Source organism: Podarcis erhardii, assembly GCF_964252035.2.
Source record: "Podarcis erhardii genome assembly, chromosome: 2".
NCBI classification, from domain to species: Eukaryota; Metazoa; Chordata; class Lepidosauria; order Squamata; family Lacertidae; genus Podarcis; species Podarcis erhardii.
In genome coordinates this window covers 68,428,138-68,443,968 of record NC_138498.1, presented here as the reverse complement: position 1 = coordinate 68,443,968, position 15,831 = coordinate 68,428,138, and the positions used below count along the sequence as shown (strand labels likewise).

Sequence of the window (15,831 nt, the reverse complement as noted above, 5' to 3'; positions counted from 1 at the left end):
GGACATATAAAGGGCCCCATTACCTTCAGGAGCTTAGGGCCTCATCAAACCTAAATCCGGCCCTGCAGAGTCCCCAGTGTGATCTTCCCCCTTTGCTGTCGATTTAGTCCATCATTGTTGCGTGAGGACAATGTATTTAATCAAAATAAGATGCGTCAGGCTGCGTTCTAGGCCATGGCGCTGCTTAATGAGGTGACTGGGGGAGGTGGGAGCCACTAAGAAGATACAGATTTTGTTGAAATGGAAAGGATGTCGCTATTCAGTGTTCTCTGTCACTTTCAGGTCAGCTTGTGGTCTGCACCCTTTGCTCCTGTGTCATGAAAACCAAACAAATCTGGCTCTTCTCTGCTCACATGCTCCCTCTGCTGGCACGGCTTTGCCTGGTCCCTCTGGAAACTATTGTGATCATCAACAAATTTGCCATGATTTTCACCGGCTTGGAAGTTCTCTATTTTTTGGCATCCAATCTTCTGGTACCATACAATCTGGCCAAGTCTGCATATAGGGAACTTGTCCAGGTAAGACGTATGCATGTTGAAATAAAGTAACTGGTTTTATCATTAGGTCTTGCATACTTTTGTAATATGGTAGGTGCATATACATATGCAGACAAACAAACACACCTATATCCAGCATTTAGGTATCGGATGCAAGCCTGGGTTGCTTGTAGAATGTAATTGTGAGCCAATCCTATAAACGGCTGTTTTTGAGTAATGCAAAGTGCAGTGCAGGTACCGATAACACAGAGGTCTCTTTTAGCCCTGTACATTGGAGGGTTTCATTGTTGAATAAGAGAAATGCTATCTATTTCAGTTTTGCCTTATCCCATGAATTAATAGAGGTCTCATTGCCCACAGCTCCCTTTCGCCCTTGCCACCTACACTGCTTTCTGCTATGCAAAACATTTTGACAGGAGTTCCAATATGAACCATTCTTGCTGTTTGTAAGCATTCCCTCCGCTTGTGTATGAGTGTTCATGAGGAATGAATCCTCTCGACCCAAAAATACTATGTATCCGTGAAGTTAATGAAACACTGAAATAGCTAATTACACTGCTGCAATCTCAAATGCAGCTGTAGAATTGAAGATGTATATAAATAACCATCAGCTTGTTAATTAACACGATGGTACGTTCTCTCTTTAACAGAGAACTTGCTATCTGATCTGTGTGTACATTCATCTGTGCGGTGATGGAAAGGAGGGGAAATGGGCAGGGGAAATTAGGGCTCTCCCAGGTGACAGTCTTACTGTTTGCAAGCTGCTTTGGGATTCGTTTGAAGGAAAAGCAGCATTGAAATATAATAAATCAAATCAATTTAGTCTTGCTTTGTGATCTACAGTCAGTGCCAAATTGCTGAAGGATAATTAATATTGATTAATGAAACATTAAATGCAAGAACCACTGGCACTGGAGGGTGGGGTGATGGCATCACTTAATTTTACATTTAAAATTATATTTGCTGTTATGATGTGGCAGACATGTTAGTGGAAGGAACTTCAGTACTTCTGCCTGTGGCACCCATGATGTAATTGGCTGTGGCCTCACAACATCTGCTGGAAACTGGGGGCAAGCTGAATGTAAGAGAACCCTCACTTTTATCCTCACAACAGTCCTGTCAAAAAGTTTAGATGGATATACCTTATTTGAAAGTTTATTCAAGGCGGATCACTGAAAAAGACATAATAAAAATATAAACCAAATGCAACTTTTTTTTTTTAAAAAAAGTACTTGTATGTAAATAGTTTAGATTGCCTTAGTTCTTATTCATTTGAAGGCATTAAAAGTAAGCTGGCTTTCTAATGCAACCTCTGCAGGAAATCTTAATGCCTGGTAAGTACAGTGCCACACACTCTCAACATTTGCAGAAAGGTGTTTGTCCTTGACAAACAGTACTCAAACCACTGTTTTGTTAATTCCCTGTGCAAATCTTGACATTTACTTGTTGAGAATATCTAAACAATCTGGAAGGTACTTACTACCTTCTGTTTGGATCATAGAGATGCTAATAAATAAATAAAAGCCTGTGGTTAAGAATAACTGTGTGTAATGTAAGCTAGAGAGAATGGAGTGCTGTTTACAAGAGGACAGAGTTGTCACTAAGTTAATTTCCCCCCAAATTGCATCTCAGACAAACTGCCTGCAATCAGAGCATAATTATAGCTCTGAATTGGTTTTGTGTTAAGATTCCAATATAGTGTAATTTAGGGTTAGGGCATGACAACCTCTACAAAATAACATGCTGTAATCAGAATTGTGTTTGTTCTGAAACAGGGAAAATATATATTGCTCAAAACAAAAAACTTTATGCTTACAAGTAAAAAAAAGATCCAATGAACTCACCCAGCAAATGTTTGTCTGTCTGTCTGTCTGTCTGTCTGTCTAATATATATTCCAGGCTAGAACTCGTCTTGTTTAATCTTGCCCAGAGTTGGCTTAACTGTATTTTGCTTACTTTGTATTCCAGTTGCTCTCACTGATCTGATTGGCTGCCTTTTCTCAGCTTGAATTAATTCAGTGTAAATCAATATTTTGCTCATATGTCTCCTTCTAAGACTTGGAGGTGACATTGTTATCAATAGGTTGTTTTTTTAATGCCAGAAGAGGCAGGGGAAATGCAGGAGGAGGATTTAAAACACAGACAGAAATACTGCTTTGCAGCCATATCTCCAGAGCCCTACAGTTCTTGAAAGCACATGGGTGAAAAGTATAGGCAAAACTGGTTGCATATCCTGCTGTCATCTCCAGCTGCAATTAGAGTTTCTGGGCATTCTGTCTAGTGAACTTACCTCTGTTGTTTCCAGTTGCTCATGGTAGTGTATCCTTATCTATCCCCTCCAATAGGGAAACACCTTGTTGAAAGTTGAAAATGCCATATCAGGGGTAGCCAGTGTGGGGTCCTCCTTATGTTGTTGGGACTCCAACTCCCACAAATCTCAGCAAGCATAGTCACCTTGGCAAAAGCTTCCATTGCAGAAGTAACAGTTGAATCAGCTAAGTACATGTTTGCTGCTCAGCAGTGGCTAAAGAGTACAAAATTTAGGAACGGCCATTGAGAAGCTGCATTTTGATATTCTGGTACTTCCACTGTTATCCGTAAAGTAGTTCTTAACCATAAATAAGTGCAACAGCTGAACTTTCAAAAAAGCCAAGCAGACTGTTGTGCACATTGCCATAGCTGAATTTCAAGCACAGAAGTTTTGTGCAGAGCTTCTTGCCTCCGTTTTACTTAGTCATTTCAGATAGCATTTTGATCTTGCCATAATTGCTTTCCCATCCCATATTGTTCCACACACCCAACTACTACTGATCCTACTCCTAGAGCATGATCATATTCAAAGCCTTCCATCGATGCAGAACTGAGTGTATTTTTTTGTTATTGTTATTGTTATTATTTATACCCCGCCCATCTGGCTGAGTTTCCCCAGCCACTCTGAGCAGCTCCCAATCAAGTGTTAAAAACAATATAGCATTAAATATTAAAAACTTACCTAAACAGGGCTGCCTTCAGATGTCTTTTAAAAATAGGATAGCTATAGGATAGCTGTTTATTTCCTTGACACCTGATGGGAGGGCGTTCCACAGGGCGGGCACCACTACCGAGAAGGCCATCTGTCTGGTTCCTTGTAACCTCACTTTTCGCAATGAGGGAACCGCTAGAAGGCCCTCAGCGCTGGATCTCAGTGTCTAGGCTGAATGATGGGGTTGGAGATGCTCCTTCAGGTATACAGGACCAAGGCCATTTATTATTATCATCATCTCAGTAAAGTGCCAAGACACAAAGATGTGCCTTAATTATCAAAATGAATGCCACATGCTGGTTTAGGAACCATAGATTGTGACTGAAAAAATATTTTATTTTCTTTCTTTTTTTAAAGGTAAAAGTGGTGGCTCAGATTTGACACCTGTGATTTGTCAACAGGAATGTGGCAAAAATAGTTGGCAGGGTGTCTATTTGGTTGTGACAGTAAATGTGAATAACTGTGCCGTCACTCATTATTTACATCCAGTGCTCCCCATTTTCTCCTTCTGATATTTAGATTTTGGGGAGGCAACGGAAATCATTGCAATCTTCTCTTCTCTTTACCTTGTCCAGGTGGTTGAAGTGTATGGCCTCCTGGCCCTGGGGATGTCCCTGTGGAACCAGCTGGTGGTCCCTGTCCTCTTCATGGTCTTCTGGCTGGTACTGTTTGCTCTTCAGATTTACTCCTACTTCAGCACACGGGATCAACCTGCCTCTAGGGAGAGGCTACTCTTTCTCTTTCTAACCAGGTAATTAACAAAAAAATCTGTAGCGGGCTGTTGCTAATCTGTGCTGTGTAAAGCAGCATGGCTGGCTAGAACGTTCTACTCTAAAATGTATGGAGGACACCAGGGTGGCAAAAGCTGTATGCACCTGTTGGCATATACACCATCATAGAAGTTTCTACACATGTGACAGGGCTCACCTCACAAGCAATGAAACCTGCACCACAGATCGTTTGCACATACATGCATATGCCTCCAATCCTTCCCACCTTGTTTTTTAAAGGAAGAATTACAGAAATTGGGAGTTCTTGTTTCTGCTAAACTTCCTTGCCCCACCCCTCAGTAAATGATTTTCAGGAGGAAATCTAAGAGAAGTCTTCTTTGGAGGGTTTAGCAGCCAAAATGATCAAAAGTGGTTGGCACTCAACCCCAAGGGAAGGATCTGTTGCACTGTGCTTTGTGGAGTCATTGTAGCCTTTGTCTCTCGGGGCCTATTGCAGTCTTGCATGTTCCAGGAAGAAGAAGAAGTTGGGTTTCATTGATAACCAGAAATAACTATAAACGGTTTAATGGGATTGCAGAGTAACACATCAGAATGGACCCAAATCCTCATGCGGCAACTTAATTTCTAATTTTACAATCATATTAGACTTGTATTGTGCAGACATCCTTGGGCTATTGCAGACTGACACTGGAAATCGTGTAGAGAAAATACCTTGTCAACTGCTAATGGAAACCTTGGATATGTACCCTTCAATGTTGGTGCCCCACCACAACTGGTTTCTTGTGTCTTAATATTTTGGCTAAATGGGAATTGATGTATAAATGCATTGGTTTAACCTTGCATCTAACTGGACTCTTTTGGATTGAAACATCAATAAGCAAACTAAAAGTATTAATTTCTATTCGTCAATGAACAACTTGTTATCAAAATATAAGTGGACTGGACCCCCTGCCTCAATGGTACTATCTTGTAATACACATCTCCAGTAATATCTCCAATAGTTAAATATTGCTTCGTGATACGTGTGTACATTGAAGACGCATTCTGAGTAGAAATGCTTTAGGATTTCACTGCTATGCTAGATCTGTAGCTCCAGCATTAGTATTTATAGAATATGGCAATGGACTGATTCATATTAATATTCCCCTGTTTACCCTTGTCTCCATTCCCCTCCTCTTCTTACTCTGTTGTTCTCCTTGTGTCTGTTTTAGCCGCATCAGGGACCACTCAAACCTCTTCTGTGTATCTATGCACAAAAATCTAATTCAGCTGTATTTTCTTCTTCCTAGTATTGCAGAATGCTGCAGCACTCCCTATTCCCTCCTGGGTTTGGTGTTTACAGTCTCCTTCGTTGCACTTGGAGTTCTAACCCTCTGCAAGTTTTACCTGCAAGGCTACCGAGCATTCATGAACGACCCAGCTATGAACAGGTAAGTGCACAGCAGAGGATGCTTAAACCTTTGACAACTTAGGCTGTGTTTAGTTAGGCTGAGCACAGCATAGTGTAATATTTCTAAATCCCGCTCGCCACAAAAATAGCTTACTATGTTGCTCAGGTCCTACTGTTCTTGGATTTGACACTGATATATAGGCTATTTTGTACCTTTCCCCCTAAGAAACGTGCTGCTTAGCTCCTTTGCAGTGCATTCCAAGAGAATTGCAACTTGCTCAAGTTTTACATACACAATCTCAGCTTTATATGCTTGACTGAATTGAGCAGGGGACCATTGGAGATCTCGCAAGAGCCTCCATAGCTCACACAGGCACTTCCCAGAGCTCAGTAAGCAAAGCAGAGAGCTTTAAAAGCTCTTTTGCACATCTGATGGTAATTTTTCTCCTAATCTTTTATTGCATTATCAGTTTGCCTCACTTTTGCCTTTTATATTTTTTGCTCCCTGCCAGAACACCCCAACCTGAAAAGGGGAAAAATCCTCTTCACGCTCCTTCCCCAGAGCTTTGTTTTAACACAGGGGTGTAGGACTTGTGGCACGTCAACTTCAACTAACAACCATTGGCCAGAGCTGGTGTAAATTGCACTCCAGCAACATCAGGAGGGCCACAGGTTCCCCCACCCGCTTTCAACAATTCTACTTACTTCATCCTGCAGTTTCCTTGTGATGTTTTAATGAATGCACACCTGAATTTGCTCGCCATCTTGATGAGTAGCCCTAGTCAGTTGCCCTTGGCCCTCACGTCCCTGGTTTTAGATTGTAGGCTTCTCAGAGTTGCATCTGGTGTTCCTTAGCTTCCAAAAGCACCAGGCATATTGTGATATCATTTTGTGATACGTAATAACCTGTGTTCTCCTCCCTCCCTTCATACAGTTTCCTTCCTTTCTCTTCTGTGTGCCAACCAAAGTAATTTTGTTTCATCCTGAAAGCCTGTTTAAATTACAAGGAGAGACAGCTGAAAATAGCTTCCTTTCTCCAACAATGGCTGGGCATAAAAATAGGAATTTATAAACATTAGTGGTACAAAATTTCTAGAATGCTGAAATCTTACATTGTTACATAAGCATATATATTGTATTCAAAAATGAGCCAAGGATCAAAGAGATCAGAAGTGATCCAGGATCATTTCAGGTGAAGACAAGATGTCGAAAAACATTCTCTGGTACCTATATTGTATTTTACAGGATATGTGCAGTTGTATTTAGTCTCACAGCTCTGTAATGTAGGGCCCATGTGATCATTATTAATTTATATTAATTGCTAGTGATTAAATTTGTCAGCTGCCCTTCACTGTAAGGTCTCAGGGTAGGTTACATCTAGAAGAAAAATACAAAGCACCAAGAAAGATTAAAAACAACCCTGCCCCCAAATACAAGAGCATTCTCTATAACCCTATCGGACTTGCAATTGTATTTATATGCATTTTTATTGTTGAAATTCTTATTGTTAAATCATTTCAGGATGTTTTATGGGAAGCAATTCATAAATTAGATAAATGACTAATATTATACGTATCAACTAAATAGTTTAGCTATCAAAGGCCAAAAGAAAAGTGACTGCCTTAAGTTGTAGAGAAGACGGTGCCTGACACACCTCTCCTGAAAGGGAGTTCTACAGTTTGGGGGCCATCACAGAGAAGGCTCTCCCTTGGGCCACCACACACATACCTCACACCAGCCATTTTATGGATGGTGGCCTGCCTAAGTCTGGCGAGTGAACAGAAATTTGAATTCCAAGACCAATGCACTGTATTGGGGATGTGCAGCTGACAGTCAATATCTTGGAAAAGGCAACAAAAACCCACAACATAGTTCTATGTTACGTTGTACAATTCTAAAATTGTGCCCAGTTCATTAATACTCCAAATGTTATGCTTGTCCCCTCCCCTTTTTTCCCCTTTTATGTGATGAAGAGGGATGACGGAAGGAGTCACACTTTTGATTCTGGCTGTGCAGACTGGCTTGATTGAATTGCAAGTTGTTCACCGGGCTTTCCTGCTCAGTATTATTCTCTTCATTGTGGTTGCGTCCATCCTGCAGTCCATGCTTGAGATAGCAGATCCCATTGTCTTAGCTCTGGGAGCTTCAAGAGACAAGTAAGCCATGCATTTTCTAGTGGTGTCTGTTGATTCTTGCTTTGCAAGTAAATCTAGTCTATATGTGGGATTTTGGACTATGGGCTTGTTAGTTTAGGCACCAAACTATGGCTTCAAAATATGAGAATGAGCATTCAAGGGTCATCAGGCTCACTTAACTCCTTCCTTCCTTCATGCATGATGATTGCTTTGCTGGTTGAGGCAAACTCCTGCTTGCCATTTCCTTTGAACTGATCAACTATGGGGCTTATGATCCTGGTTGGCAGAGCATGCACAAACCATAGTTTGTCAGTGTGGGCAAAACAGCAAGCAGTGGTTTGCTTCAAACTTGGGAATACAGGAGCAAATCACTGCACGATGCAAGGGAGAAGGGAGAAGCTGATCCCAAGGCTCATTGAAATCTTAGTCTGTGTTTCATTTGAACCAGCCCTGTGTGTCTGAAAGGAAGGCTTAGATCCTTAGCAGCTGAAAAGAAGTGGGATACAGGTACTCCCTGTTCAGACCTCTCTGCTCTCTCTGGTGCTATTTATAATGTATGGGAGTAGCTTTCTCAGTCTTAGTAGTCACCAAATTTTAATGCAGATATAAAGTACTAAAATAGTGTCATGAAGATTAACAGCTCTTCTGCTAAATGTCTGGCTAAGTTTATTTTTTGTGTGTATGTTCTTATGTTTTGAATAGTATATTGAGTTAGCACTGAAAAGGAGCAGCATGGCAGGAGGTGCAAAGGGTGGGATTTGGAGTATGGAACCAAGTCGACCAATAGCAAATGAATGAATACATAGCAGAAAGTGAGCACAGCAACTGAGGACCATAAATCAGAGAAGTGGGGAGAGAAAACCTTAAATGTGTAAGGGTTAGAAACCTGAAGTTGATTTACTAGAACAGCAAGGATCTGGGACTAAAATTGCTTTAGTGTTGCATCTTACCTGTGACCTAATGCATAATATTTGAAGGTGTTTTTTAAAAATGTCCTGGTTAGAAGCTATGGCTTTTTGTACCTTGCCACCGTTCCCTGTAGCTTTGTCTTCCTCTCTTCTGTGTAGCCTGAAAGCGTGGTAAATAAGAGAAGGCTTATTTATATCCACTTTGTCTGTTTGTTTTGCTTAGAGGTTACTTGTGGCCAGCACAGGTTGTTGGAGCATGTTAAATGCTAAATTTATTAGCTGAGGGAAAAGGGAATATCAGAGCTGCGGAATGCATAGCTGGCTCCTATAAATTGGCTCTGCTGGCAGCAGGCTGTAACTCAAGCTCTGCCAGGTACAAACTAGGCTGGGGAAAGAAGATCTAGAAATGGCTATGGGCGGCGTCCTTAAATTTTAAGATCCAGATGTTGTGCCTTGGTATTTTCATGAATTAAAGATACAGGAGTATGCAAGTCCTCTCTGCACAGACACTGCTGTAGCTTGGAGTTGTGGGTTCCCCCCCCCCAGGAGATAGCGATATATCTGTGTGTCCAGTTTATTCTTATGTACTGTTACAGAGAGATAACCCCTTCGGAGGGTGGGGCATGCAGTCTTCCTCCATTGAATTAGGTCACGAATGAGAGAAGCAACATGGCACTAAATAATGCTACTTTTATAAAGCTAACAGTGATTTTTCCCCATCTGCTGAAAGAACAATCAGGTTCAAAAGTTAAGTGGGTTGTTACATAAGAATGTAAAATGTGCCTGCTGGATCAGGCCAGTGGCCCTTCTAGTCCAGCATCCTGCTCTCATAGAGGCTACCCAGATGCCCTATGAAGTCTGCCATCTGGACATGAGTGCAGCGACACTCTGCCCACCTGCAGTTCTTAGTATTCAGAGCCATATTGCCTCTGACTGTGGAGGTAGCACATAGCCATTGTGGCTAGTAGTCACTGATAGCCTTCTCCCCAATGAATCTGCTTAATCCTCTTTTAAAGCCGTCCATGTTGGTAGCCATCCTTGCCTCCTGCCGGAGCAAATTCCACAATTTTAACTGTGCATTGCATGAAGAAGTGCTTTCTTTTACTACTTGTCTTGAATTTTCAAACATTCAGCTCCATTGGGTGTCCATTGGATGCTGGGTTTCTTTGCAGGGATCATGATGGTCCTCACTGAGACGATGCTACTCAGCAAGTCATTGAAGACTAAAGCTGAAGCCCTTTTTAATTTTAAAATTGTGTTTCTTTTTACAGGAGCCTTTGGAAGCATTTTCGCGCTGTGAGTCTGTGTTTGTTCTTGCTGGTCTTTCCAGCTTACATGGCCTACATGATCTGTCAGTTTTTCCACATGGACTTCTGGTTACTGATAATCATTTCTAGCAGCATTCTCACCTCCCTCCAGGTAAGGTATAATGGCCTCCTGTATTTTTTAGTTCGTAGCTGGCAGCAAGGCCTTGTGTTAGAAAACCAGGGCTAGAAAGCAGAATGCAAGGTGTTGACCAAGTTGTTTTTGGGAATACAGACTGAAAGAATATGTCTTTTCCATCAAGCTTGTTCTGTTTTCCAAGCCCCAAGTACAGGGCATTTGTATTTACAGATTGTAATGGGTGCTATAACAGATATACCAATTTAGAAAACTCCCATTACTAAGGAAGTTTAAACATAAACCATCTATGTCAAACAGTTGGACACAACCCAGCTAAAGCAGAGCACTTTCCATTGATTTTTAACAGCAGAGTTGACCGTGTGCTCAAATCTCTCCTGCTGAAATCAGTGAGCCTTAAAACTACTTAATGGCTGGAGTGTATCTAGCGATATTACATGTAACTTAAACTATCCTGATCACGCCACAATGTATTTGTGTTGAAACTCTTAACATTGAAATTCAGACTTCCACTTAAAATATATAAATAATTAAAATATAGTGTTCCACTTTTTTTAAATAAAAAAAATTAAGCCTTGAGTTTGTCTTGTTAAATATATCAATTATATATTTATCATTATGCAAGTGCATTGTTAGATTAGGTATCTATATTCTTCACCCATGCAAACATAATATTGAGAAGTTCTAGCTTTGTGACTCAGTCCCCTTTTTAAATCAGTGTCATTTTTTCTTGCTCCAGGTGCTTGGAACACTCTTCATTTATGTCTTGTTTATGGTTGAGGAGTTCAGGAGAGAGCCAGTAGAAAACATGGATGATGTCATTTACTATGTGAATGGCACCTATCGACTGCTAGAGTTCCTAGTGGCTCTCTGTGTCGTTGCCTATGGTGTGTCGGAAACCATCTTTGGAGAATGGACTGTGATGGGCTCGATGATCATCTTCATTCATTCCTATTACAATGTGTGGCTTCGTGCTCAGTTGGGATGGAAGAGTTTTCTTCTCCGCAGGGATGCTGTGAATAAGATCAAATCACTGCCCACTGCTACCAAAGACCAGTTGGAACAACACAATGATATCTGTGCCATCTGCTATCAGGTGTGTAGCTCTTCTGAAATGGTACTTTTGTAGATATTGTTCTGCCTCCTTATGGTATTTTATTGGAAGAGCTGAAGTTTCTGCCTTTGAATTGGGTTATAAATGAATTGAGCTGGGGAATTTATTACTACTAGTACTACTGTTAATACTGTTACTATAGTTGTTTGTATCCCGCCCTTCATCCATCAATCTTAGGGCAGTTCACAACATAAAATTGCAGTACAATTGTCCTGTTTAGATACCTGCAGGGCTAGCACTTCCACCTGTGCAATGGAGGAGTGGGAGCAAGGCTGCCCCTTCACTATGGTTCCTGCATTGCAGGGGGTTGGTCTAGATGACCCTCAGGGTCCCTTCCTGTTCTAGAATTCTATGATTTGCCAGCCTGCCTGCACAATGACCTGACATGTATGATTCTTCCCTCTGCAGATGAGTAGTAGATGGTGTAGATTGGGTCATTATATTTCCAAGACTTCAAATAGTATACCCACATCACACATTTTGTTACGCACTACTTCCACCGTGCAAATTGTAGCCCCAGCCCAGTTAAGTGTTTGAGCTGGGCCAGTCTCTTCACCAGTCACAATTAAAAACAAAACAAAAAAAGTGGTCAAAGGCAGATGATGCCTGTAATTTTGTAAGATGCATCAAACATAGTTTTTTAAGTAAACAAAAGCTTCACATTTTAATTCGTCTTGAAGTCATATCTTTTGAAACAAATGTAACTGCTTTATAAAGGATCTCACTTTGACAATTGTGCCTGAAATAAATTGAGTGATGTCTATGCTGATAAGCTTGCACTGGCAACTTGCTTTGCAGCCGATGTCTGTAGCCACCCAGAGATGCAGGTAGGCGGTTGGGATCCTTCGCACACAGTCTCAACTAGTTTCTCCAAACTCCTGCCCAGTGACTTTGCAAGAACAAAAACTGTCTTTTCTTCCTAAGAATGCATGTCGGATCTGAATGAAGTGGTTGCATTGATGGCTCTTGGAGTACAAAGCTTCTTGTACTTTCCTAGCTACAGTTCAGGAGCATCAAATCCAAGCCACATGTTACTAGTAGAGCACATGTACTGCATATATAAGGATCCAGGTTCAATGGAACTGCCAGTGAAAAATGCTTCAGGCAGGCATCTGCATATTTTGGCTAGTCTTGGTAGCCAACCAGAAATTGTGCCAGGAACTTGCTGCTCTTTCCAGGGATGGTACCTTCTCCCTGACCTCATTCTGCACCCCAACAATCAGTGTGAAGTCAGGGACCTTCTCCAGCACCAAGCTTGGAGCTGAGGTTGGGGGCATTCCAGCAATCATGCTGCACTTTTGAGGAACCCTCATTACCTTGGAAATAGAACGCCAAAGCAGCAGGCCCTTTCCAAGCTTGGAGCTGGAAAAGGGGAGTGGAGATAATCTTGCAGTTGTGCTGCATTTTGGAGGCTTTCAAAGAACTCCAGAAGCCCAGTACACTGTCCCTGTCTCCAAGGGTGCTGGCTCCTGGGGGCCAAGGCACTATGCCCCCCATCTTATTTTTTAGAGGGCTGGGCCCCCACACTATTCAGGACATCACATCTGGAGAAGCTGGCACCTCTGTTTGTTTCCCTTTCCTGTTCAAAGGTTGGGAGAGTGACTTATCATGCTAGCCAGAGGGTGATGGGACATGCTGTTTCTGCGCAGAATTGTGGCATTCATCCAGCTGTGTCTATGTAGTTCTTGCACTGCAAATCCTTAGTAATTAAAATTTAGCCTACTTGCCTAGAATGAAATATTATGCTTTGTGCTCTGCTGTTCTCGTGTGTTACTAATGCATAGATATAAAGCAAGTCTCCTCTGTGTATGAATAAAGGGTGACAACTGAACATGGGTAGTTGGGTCATTGTGGTTTACCTTTTAGCAGTCCATGCTGAGTTTTAGGGTAGCTTCAGGACTCTGCGTGTTTGCTTGGGCGCTGTGTGATCCTTCTGCCTTCTTTCTTTCAGGACATGAAATCTGCTATCATCACGCCTTGCGGCCATTTCTTTCATGCGGGCTGCCTTAAGAAATGGCTTTATGTGCAAGAAACCTGCCCCCTGTGCCACTGCCAACTTAAAAACCCCACTCAGCCCCCGGGGCTAGGATTGGAGCCCGTGCCACAACCAAATCCTGGAGCAGAACAAAACACTGTTCAGCAACAAGCCACTGAGCCCGCCGGTGCAGAGCACCAGGAAAGGGCAGGAGGCAAACCTAGTGACAATGGACAAGCTGCCAAAGGATCAGGCTACCTGCAGGACTCTGTTGATGTGAAGGATGACTCTGTCAGTCTGGACACTGCATCTTCCAGTGAGTCTGGCCAGGGGAAAACTGTCACTGAAAGGCCGGCTGAAGAACGGGAAGAAGTTGCAACGCGAGACCTAGGGAGCTGCATCCAGAATTGAACAGGCGGGCGCTGGTGGAAGAATTAAGCACTCCAGGAGCTCCTGATTTGGCAGACGGAATCTTAAACCCTTCATTTGTCTCGAACAAGTTTTAACTCTCAGAATGCTGGCCAAAATGTATTTATGATATCCTATGCTGATTTTCTGTGAGCTGCTTCGTTTACAGGGCTGCCAGTGGGTTCCACTGGAAACTACCTTAGAAGCTGCCACCATGTTGCAAAAGGGCAGAAACTGGAAATCAAAACTGAGTATTGTTGGAAGGGAAAGTTGGGCGGCGGGAGGTGGGGAACAAATGTGAGGATGTTGGGGTGTGAGTGAAAAGAGAGGAAGAGGGAGAGATTAAAATAAAAGACAGTGTTGTTTAAATGGAAAAGGGAGAATAAAATTCAAGGGCAATAGAGGTTTGAGTCCATATCCTTGGCCTTGTCTTTCTACAGTGAGCGGAGCTCAGTCGAGAACAGTGACACAACTCCTGTAGATCTCAGAAGTAACAATAAACAAATCAAGGATTGTGTTGGGACAGGGCAGCACTCAAGTAAGTCGAGTGTGGTGCTTTGGGCATGTCGGGGTAGGGCATTTGCATTCATGTAATCTATAGCAACTCTTGAATTTTTATGATGGAGTCTTAAACACTTCAATGTTTTAGAAAACCTTTTTTGTTCATGAACTTTCTGGACAGCATGGGCTGTGTGAAGTCATTAAAGCTCCGGTGAACTTTCTGTCTCGCCTCCACCGGTGAGTGCAAGAGAGAAATGGGAGGAGTTTTATGGTGCTGATTGAAGCCTCTCAGTGCTGTTGAGTTCTGTGTAGTGTATAATTTCTTGCAGATGAATTGAAGCAGTATTAATCTCCTGGCAATATTTGCACCTTTGGGAATGAGTACATCAATTGTATGATCAAACGCCGCAAATGCCACTCCTAAAGCTGTTAATAGGATTTGCACCTTTTTCTTCCCCTTCCCCCTTCTTTGACAAAAATGTGTGTGTATTTAAATTTTTACATTCATCATGGCTTTCAGGTAGAACTAGGGATGTGGGAGGGATGGGAGCTGGCAATTTTTTATGTGAATTTTGATATGAAAAGGAACTAGTCACTTATTTATACACTAGGCTTGGCTCAATTTTTTGTTTTACTCGAGAGTTGTTGTTCCTAATGTGAAATGTGACATTACTTTATTTTTTAGTAGTGAATTTGGATGTAGACTGACAGACATAGCTGAATGTCTCAATAAAGTACTTTTGAAGATTTTTACATTTTGATTGTCTTGTTCTTCCATAGGAAAGTTTCCTACATTTCCTGACCTTTAAAGCCCTTCACGGCCTAGGACCCTCGTACCTACGGGACCTCCTCTCCCGGTATGCCCCATGGAGAGCCTCAAGGTCCATAAATAGCAACACCCTTGTGGTCCTGGGCCCTAAGGAAGTTAGATTGGCTTCAACCAGAGCCAGGGCCTTTTCAACTCTGGCTCCGGTCTGGTGGAACGCTCTGCCTCACGAGACCAGGGCCCTGCAAGATCTGATTTCTTTCCGCAGGGCCTGTAGGACAGAGTTGTTCCGCCTGGCCTTTGGCTTGGAGCCAATTTGATTCCCTCCCTCCCTCTCTTTCTTTTTTCTTTTCCTTCTCCTTCTGCGATGAGGCTACATTTTAATATTTTAATGTTTCAATATTTTAATGTTGTATTTTTAAAATTTTGTTTTTAAGTTGTAATCATTTAACTTGTTTTTATTATTGCTTGTAAGCCGCTCTGAGCCCAGCCTTGGCTGGGGAGGGCGGGGTATAAATAAAAATTATTATTATTATTACATTGCAGGATTTTAGACTAGATTACACTTGGGATCCTTTCAAACTCTACAATTCTAGAATTCCTCACAACCCTGTGAGGCAAGGCTATATTATCCTTATTCTATAGATTATGAACTGACGCTAACGTTGCAATCCTAATAATTTAATCATATATACTAATAATAAACTCATTATATGAGTGCCTAGCCTTTTTACAGCAATAATGGCATCATCCATACACAGGAAGGCAATATAAGGCTTGGGAAAACCCTAATGTTTGTAGGAGTTGTAAGGCTACAATAACACACACTAACATATGTTACATCTATATATTTTGGAAAGTGGTTTGTCCGTTTGTTCTATGTAGGTATGGACACCTGTTGGGATAATCATCACCAAACATGACATGAGTATTCACCATATGGGAGCAGCAGCTTTAGTCAACATTTGGATGCTGGCTGCCAT

General features: G+C 41.9%; 1 protein-coding gene across 3 annotated transcripts in view; it reads left to right on the top strand.

Annotated features, from left to right (window-relative positions):
- RNF145 (ring finger protein 145) overlaps positions 1 to 14,835 on the top strand; it is a 57,049-nt gene extending 42,214 nt beyond the window's left edge. For all 3 annotated transcript variants that reach the window (XM_081851520.1, XM_081851519.1, XM_081851521.1), the window contains exons 5-11: positions 283 to 518; positions 4,095 to 4,270; positions 5,540 to 5,680; positions 7,614 to 7,796; positions 9,955 to 10,102; positions 10,824 to 11,180; positions 13,150 to 14,835. In XM_081851520.1, the coding sequence (XP_081707646.1) occupies positions 283 to 518; positions 4,095 to 4,270; positions 5,540 to 5,680; positions 7,614 to 7,796; positions 9,955 to 10,102; positions 10,824 to 11,180; positions 13,150 to 13,584 (1,676 nt within the window). In that variant the 3' untranslated portion in view covers positions 13,585 to 14,835. The remainder of the gene's footprint in view (positions 1 to 282; positions 519 to 4,094; positions 4,271 to 5,539; positions 5,681 to 7,613; positions 7,797 to 9,954; positions 10,103 to 10,823; positions 11,181 to 13,149) is intronic.
- Positions 14,836 to 15,831: the final 996 nt, after the last annotated feature.